The 8,088-nt window shown below is 51.0% G+C and overlaps 1 protein-coding gene across 1 annotated transcript in view; it reads left to right on the top strand.

Moving 5' to 3' along the window:
• The window catches only part of NCOA1 (nuclear receptor coactivator 1), a 65,738-nt gene that overhangs the window by 50,956 nt on the left and 6,694 nt on the right, over positions 1-8,088 (top strand). The window contains exons 14-16 of the mRNA XM_010002180.1: positions 12-108; positions 4,624-4,792; positions 7,825-8,086. Of these exons, the coding sequence (XP_010000482.1) occupies positions 12-108; positions 4,624-4,792; positions 7,825-8,086 (528 nt within the window). The remainder of the gene's footprint in view (positions 1-11; positions 109-4,623; positions 4,793-7,824; positions 8,087-8,088) is intronic.

The following is an 8,088-nucleotide window of genomic DNA, read 5'->3' as shown; positions in this document are numbered from 1 at the left end:
GGGGGTGCCAGATCACCAGTTTGGACAGCCAGGAATGGGGGAGCAGATCCCATGGACAGATAACAGCATGGTAGCCATGAATCGAGGCACACTGAATAAACCTGAAGAGTAAGTACCATGGGGCTGGGGTAGTTACTTGGTAGGCTGCTTCCCAACCTCTTGCTTGGTTGGAGGCTTCTCAGCCTCTTCCAGAAGAAGGTTGGGATGTCCTGGCAGTAGCTTCCTGGCACAAAGTAAAGCAAAGTTCTTGCTTTACTGTCTCCTGGAAGCCTGGCAGGGGCAGACTGGGATGAGCCAAACTGGCCATCAATGTATGGCAGCAGTGGTTGCTGCTAATTCCATAACAGTGTCAGGACCTGGGCTGTGTAGCGTGCTGTGATGCAAGAGATGACATCTGCTCTCTCTCTAGGGATAAGTGAGTGAGGAGATGAGGAAGGTGAGCTTAAGAGAGACGTCCAGTCTATGTCTGGACCTGAATAATCCCTTATATCCGTGGCAGAGCCAAGGATGCTGCAAGTCCCCACTGCCCCTTGCCAGTGCCAATGTTTGGGTTGGTGTTCTCCAGCATCTTGTCTCACCCTTTCTCGCCAGGGGCAGTGGTGGGATCTGGAGAACCATGGGGCAGTTTTCTGTTTTCATGTGATGGCAGCTCTTTGCAGTCCTCATGTGCTTGGCTTCAGCTAAAATTATCACAGCTCTAATCCAGGGTGAAGCAACCCACCAAGTCTTCTAACCACCTTTTTTGAGATCATGCCCCATGGAGCAGCCAAGGGATCATCCATCACCTGCCCAAATTACAGCACTGCTCCTTGGCTGTAAAGGGGTTGGAGAAGACCCTACGTCAGGTATTTTGGGATGAGAAGTCAGAGGGTGGAGAGCCCTGCTGGTGGATCTCAGAGGTTGATGCCCTGCTGGGCAAGGAGCACCCCAAAGTCCTCACTGAGGAGCAGTGCTCACGGAGATGGATTTGATGCCATGGGAGGTGAATCCTCCCCCTGGCCCATGGAGAGCTTCTGGTTCCTAGTTTAAGAGGTAGCACTGATGAGCACTGCATGGATCCTTTCACCAAAGTCCTGCTTTGTGGAGAGACACAAATTCCTTTATTCATTAAAGCCTTTAGCAGGTGAGAACAGGCCCTGTTTTCCAATCATGAAGAAGACACATGTGAGCATCATAGCTGAACAAGCTGGTAGCCAAATGTCTTTTTCTAGGAGCTAAATTTGGATTAATTTCTCAAAGCTTTTAGCCCAAGAAGAGAGTTGCCTAAGTGGTCTCCACTGCTGCAACTGGATCTTGGACTTCTGGTGGAAAGACTTAGCTAACTCTTGTTGCTTGAAAGAGCTGGGAAATAAAATAGATCCCCACTTAATTGAGCATTTACATCAGTCCAAGCTTTGACACAAGGAAGTAACTTTTTTTCCAGCCTTGTCTGTGTCATTATTTTGCTGAGATAAGATCCATGGGGCATGACTGGGAAAGGGAAGAGAGGCTAGAAAAATCCATCTGGATGTTAAGTTACAAATCATAGAATCCCAGGCCGGTTTGGGTTAGAAGGGACCTTAAAGATCATCTAGTTCCAACCCCCATGCCTGGGCAGGGACACCTTCCACTGGGTGGGGCTCAAAGCCTCATCCAACCTGGCCTTTGAACACTTCTAGGGATGAGGCATCTACAACATCCCTGGATTTAAATGTTCCTTATGTTCTTTAGAATGCTGTTTATGGGGCAAAAATGACCTTACCTTACTCAGCAGCCTTGAGCTTGAGTCATTCTAGCTGGCTGTGGACATTTTTGACTCCCCATCCAGCACTACTGGGAAGGGAGGAGCTGGATTTTCTTCTGGCTCACTTTTTTGCAGCAGGATTATTGAGCAAGTATCCATGTTGGTGTGGAAGGCTTGGGACCTGCACAGGTATCAAGGAGGGAAGTGCTGGGCAACAGCATCCCAAGAGTCTTCGGGTGAGAAAAACACCTTGGGTGGTTTTCAGGCTAGAGTCCTATGCTGGGAGACAAGGCCAGACTGGTGGAGCAGTGGCACCTACCCAAAGCCTGATGAGATGTCAAAGTAACAAATCTCATGTGGTCCCTGCCTTTGGAGAGGGGTGGTTTCAACCATTCTAAAATTGCAGCCTGATTTGGATTATACAGGGTAGTATTTGGTTTTCTTGGCATTGAGGGGGGAGAAAGCAAGGAGAACCATGCTGCATGGTGGAAATTCCTATGACTCCATCACCTCCCCGTGTGGTGGAGCCACCAGGAGAGCCAACAGATGGACTGGGACCACAAGATGACAGCAAGAATAGATGTAGAGGTCTGCTTGTCATCATGAGCCTCCATTCCTCCTGAATTAGGGTCTCCAGGCACAGACTGTTCCTGCTGGAGTTGGTGGGAAGAGGCCATGTTGGAAGAAGCTGGTCCCTAGCTCAGTTCTCCTTCATATCTTCAGTAGCCACAAATCTAATGGAGCATCATGGGTGAGACCTGCCTTGGCAGCATCTTGGTGGGGTCTAACCACTTCCATCTAGTGACTTGGTGATCAACTACAAAACCCCATTTCTACTGCAGCCAAGAGAAGATATTCTGCTGGAAAAAAAAGCCTCTGGACTTTGGTCTTCAAAACCTGCAGATGTGCTTCAGCTGAGAGGGCACACTCATCCTTGGAGAAGCCCACAGTGCCAGCAGCTGCCTGCTCACCCAATGGAGATGGCAGTCAGAGCAGACAGAGCCTTTGGACTGCAGATAATACAGGACTGGGAAATGTATTTCAGCTAAGATCAAACTAGCAGAGCTTTTGCTTGGAGGGTTGTAAAGGTTTCCCAGCTGGGAGGTTCATGTTAGCTGGAGGTGGGCTGAGGTCCTGGCCTTGTTTAAGGAGCTGGTAGTGGCTGATCTCCCAGTACCGGGTGTCCTGGAGAATAGGAGTTTCCTTTTGAAATTCTCCTGTTCCCCAAATCCTCCCCTGCCTTTGCCTTTTTATAAAGTGGGATGACTACAACATCCCCTCCTCTTGTGTCCCAAGCAGAAGTGCTCTTATGTCTTCTGTAGAAGAGGGACACCCTGGGCCACATCCAAGGCCCCCTGAACCAAGTCCAGGTCACTGTTCTCACATGCGTTCCTCTAATCCCCCAAGGTCAAACATGCCACCCAGGGCCCGATTCGGTTGCCTCGATGCTGGCACCCAGTGCTATCTGAGATGCCTGTGGTTTCTAGGGCATCTCTGAAAGGCCAGAGACCTGCAGCCTTTTGGAGCAGAGCTTGCAGGCCATGCCAGGGAGATGTTTTACAGGATCTCAAACAGCATTTGACACCATCTCTGCAAGTAGCTGAATTCCTTCTCCTCGCCACATGCAGAATCATAGTTTTCACCCTAAAAAAAATAGCCTGAAGGGTTGAGGTAGGTAGAAAACCTCTGGATAGAGGACATAGTGTGCAGGGTCCAGGATCTCTTCTGCTCCCCTGTCACCTGCCTGGCACTCATCTGAACCCCAGCATGGAGGAGAAGGCTCTGCAAGCCAGATTGAGCTGCAAAGTAGGAGGCGCTGGAGGTTTATTTACTACATAAAGGTTGTATTATCCCTACGATCTCCTTAAGAACCAACTCCTGCCATCCATGCAGAGGTCTAGCGTGGGCTGAAGAGACAGTGCCAAACTGAATTGCTCTTTTAACTGCCTGTTAATGTGGAATAAAAGCCTGTCCTCCACTTCCTCTGCAAGAACAATGTGTTTGTGCAGCAAACTTGGTCCTTGGCACTGAAAAACTGGGTTTGATACCAGCAGCAAGTATCAGGGACCTCATCTATGGAGTGAAACTAGCCCTGCTTTTCACCTCCCTGCTTCCCTCTCTACTCCCACTCTGCAATTTAAGAAATCCCAATGCCAAGTATTTCTTTTCCCTGGATTAAGCTGCGTGTGTTGGCTGGAGCGGTCTCGGTCAGATTGGCTTCAGTTCCTTACTGTACATCTGGTCCTCATCTGGAGCTAAAAGGATAAACATGTCTGCTGCTTGGGAACTGCTGGCATGTTCAAGCCCTTGCCTTTGTGCCTCTCTGCGAGCCTGATGTGCCACGGCTCTCTTCATCGTGTCAGACCCGGCAAATCCGATTGCCTTCAATTAGTCACGTCATTGGAATGTCTCTCATTACATATTAATCTTATTCCCAAAGAATATTGAGCGAGCTTTGCAGAAATCTTATTTTTCAGCTCAAAGGTTCCCCTTTGCCTTCAGCTGCTTTGCTTCCAGCTGCTTCGGCTCCATCCAAGTCTCTCCACTTTCGTGCCGGCAGAAGTTTTGCTCTGCCTCCCGCTGTCCTGCCCAAAATGCCTGTGGGAGCAAAGCCTACAAAAGCACCCAAGTTTTCTTCCCAAACTTCATCAAAACACTGTCCAGGCTTCGTTTTGTGAAGAGGCTCAACCTTACAAGCAGGTTTCAGTGTGAGGCATGAGATTGAGGGTGCTCAGCCAGTGTCGGAGCCGAGGGACGAGGCTGTGTCCCATAGGGATCTCGTGATGCTGCGGGGTGGGAGCAAGTCCCTGTAGCTGCAGCGGCTCGAGCATCTCCCACCTCAGCCTCCTCCATGCTTTGTAAACCTTAATGTGCCTCCTCTTGAATTCTTCTCTCAGCAGCCAGTGCATCACCTCGCAGCTGGATGAGCTCCTGTGTCCTCCCACCACGCCGGAGGGCCGGAACGACGAGAAAGCCCTGCTCGAGCAGCTTGTCTCCTTCCTCAGTGGCAAAGACGAGACAGAGCTGGCTGAGCTGGATCGAGCTCTCGGGATTGACAAACTTGTGCAGGTAAAGACAGAACCACTCACAGGTGACCTCTCATATCAGAGGTCACATACAGGGCCAGATGCTGAGGCTTGATGTGAGCGTGGAGGAGGATTTCCAACATCTGGTGGTGACAGGAGGCCAGATGTGAGTGGGAACACACAAGCGCATCAGATTCAGAGACGATACTTAACACCACGCAGTTCTCTTCCCCCCCCCCAGCACCGCCAAAAAAGCTGGAAAACAGCCCCATGAAATACAATATCTCACTTCTCCGCTTTTCAAACACGTTCCCCCATGAGAACCAGCAGCCTGGCAAAGAAGCGGCCGAGCAGCTTCAGCCCCGGGCGGCTCATGTAACAGGGAGCTGGCAGGCTGTCCCTCTTCCCCACCTTACCAGGGGGGAATTAGGGCATGGAGGAGCCTTCCAGCTGGAATCCCACAGCCTGGGATTCCTGAGCCTGGGTTGTGCTGCCTAATAATATATCTAATGGCCTCATTGGTATGAAACCGTGCGGTCCTTACTATCAAGATTGGCTTTCAGTGCAGCTGCCCTTCTGTCTCGGGTTGAACCACAGGGAAAGAAAAAGAAAAATGAGGTTTGCTTTTCATGGTGCTCTCTTACTCGGATAGCACTGGGGCCCTGGGTTCTGCAGCTGAGCTCCGTCAGAGACTCCTTGTTTGCAGATATGCATGGGGGCAGATGCCTCTGAAGGGTCCAGGGTTTCATAACTAGCAAGGCAGGGCAGAGGGAGAATGCTGGCTGCAGGGGAGCTCGTAAGGGATATGGAAAATGAGACGGCTCACTTGGGATTTGTCTTTGAGTGGTTTCTTTTTCCATGCCCCATAGCACTCACATGCATGTTTTTTTTCCAAAACAAGGAACAGAATGGAAAACCTGTTAATAAATGCCATGTTCTAAGGAAGAAGCTTCCCAGAGCAAATCCCTCTGGCTGCTCTGGCCCTGATCCTCCACCATTTAAGCCTGGAGGTGGCACATCTTTGTGGCCCTGTCATGATGCCTTGCACCATGCCACTGGGAGGTTTTATCTTTTCATGAGTGATTTGAGGGACCTGTCAGTGAGCTGATGTCTGAGTCAGGACTTTGCCATGTCCCTTTTCTCAAGGCTGCACATCCCAAATCACTACCTACCTGGTTATTTTGGGGTTTTTTTTGCAAGTTATGTGTAGGGAGTTGAACTTCCCTGGTCCTTCATACCAGAGGTGCTCTTGCCAAAGATACAGCTGCAACAGCTCAATGTTCTCATGAGGGTTTTGCAGACTCAGCTGGCACAGCTCCTCAGCAACCCTTTCCTGTACAGACAGGCTCCAGCAGTATTGCACACTGTGTTGAGATGTCCTCAGACATCTCTGCGTATCTCCAAGCATCCCCATGTCCATCCAGCACTTCTCATGCTGAGGACCACTTGGTTTGGGGGGATTATCTCATGTGTGGACCCTGACTTGTCCTTGTTCCTATCCAGGGATCATTTCTTTAATGGGAATCTTGGGCTTTTTCCATGGCTTCGGCTGAACCTCAGAAATATTTTGAATAGTTCCATGAAATATTTGCTTGAAATACGTCTTTAGAGAAACAACATGTCAGCGTAAAGGCATCTTTGTGAAGAAAACGTGTTGAACAGTCCCCCCTCCTTGGCTGTGTTATTGACAGGCAGGGGTTCACATCCCACTGTCTTCTCTGTGCTGTCACAGACAGGGTGGGGTGAAAGGCTGGAGGTATCGTCACCCAGTTTAATCAGGAGGTGGCTGGAAACTGAGTAATTTGGGGAGAGAAGAGTCAAAGAGCCTCACTTGAGCAGGTCTCTGGTTTCTGGCCATTGCCCGCTGCTGTTTTATGTCCTGGTTAATCATATAAAATCCATCTTACTTCATTTTGAGTGATTTATTTTTCCTCACTGTCATCTTAATTGATGCTAAGCAGCGTATTTTTCCTTGCCATCATTCCCATATCCTGACCCTGCCTTCAAGCCTCAGTCCTTTAATGGGCATCGCCAAACCGAATCCCAAAGGCAGTGGGATTTAGGGGTGGTTTGGGTGTGTGGTTTCTCTTAACACAGTTTTCTTCTAATCTGTGGGGATCAGATGAAGGATTCTGGCTCCAAGATGTTACTTCTCCATGGGTTCATTGCTCAAACTCCAGATGTTCCTGCCAGAGCCAAGCTAGAGAAACACAGAAATCATCCTCATTTTGTACAGGAATGGCTGTATCATAGACCAAAAGGTCCTGTCTTCAACAGGGGTGGCCATGAGCAGCACAGGAGTATAGATGTGCTTCCCCATGAGCTCTCCCTGTCCTGGGCGTCTGTGGTTCAGGTCCTTGGAAATGACCTGGATACTGTCTTCATCAAGACAAGCCTCCAAGGCTGCTTAAAAGTAGGAAAGGAGAGAGAGCACAAACTATTTCCTGTGTTTGAGTCGCTCCTTCAAGCCTTAGGGTTGGTCCAACCAGACAAGCTGCTGTTTGAAACCCAGATGAGCAGCTCAGAGCTGACAAAACCTATGGAGGAAGGCAGCAGTGCCTGCTGCTACCCTGCAACCCCTGCCAGCCTGGGGAGATGAGCCAAAAAGCCTGCCCTTGGTCTTTGCTTCCAAGCCAAAAGAAATAATTTCCATCCCTCTAAGGTTTGCTAAGCCCTGGGCAATGGGTGTTTAAGGCCCTCCTCAACTCAGCAGGCTGGAGCCTGGCCCAGGAGATGAGGGTACAGGCAGCAGCATCCTTACGGGTGAGCTGCCCCATGCTAGACATGTCCTCCACCCCCCCTGAGCCCCCCTGGGAGAGGTCAGGTGCTGGTGGGGCTCCCCAGTGATATTTTCCTCCCTCTCTGCCTTAAGCCCTGGGCAATGGGTGTTTAAGGCCCTCCTCAACTCAGCAGGCTGGAGCCTGGCCCAGGAGATGAGGGTACAGGCAGCAGCATCCTTACGGGTGAGCTGCCCCATGCTAGACATGTCCTCCACCCCCCCTGAGCCCCCCTGGGAGAGGTCAGGTGCTGGTGGGGCTCCCCAGTGATATTTTCCTCCCTCTCTGCCTTCCCCAGGGCGGCGGGCTGGAGGCCCTGACGGAGCGATTCCAGCCCCAGCAAGCCACCCCACCGCTGATGATGGAGCAGAAACCCGGCATGTACCCCCAGCCTTACTCCTCTGCCTCTCCCACCACCAACCTCCCCGGCGCCTTCCCCGGCATGGTCAGGCAGAAGCCGTCCTTCGGAGCCGTGCCCGTGCAGGTCCCGCCGCCCCGCGGCGCCTTCCCCACCGCCATGGCCATGCAGCCCCGGCAGACGCTCACCAGGCCCCCGACCGCC

The sequence above is a fragment of the Chaetura pelagica genome, unplaced genomic scaffold, assembly GCF_000747805.2.
Source record: "Chaetura pelagica isolate M959 unplaced genomic scaffold, ChaPel_1.0 scaffold107, whole genome shotgun sequence".
In the NCBI taxonomy this organism is placed as follows: Eukaryota; Metazoa; Chordata; class Aves; order Apodiformes; family Apodidae; genus Chaetura; species Chaetura pelagica.
Note: the sequence above shows the minus strand (reverse complement) of the source record. Positions and strands in the feature narration are given on the sequence as shown.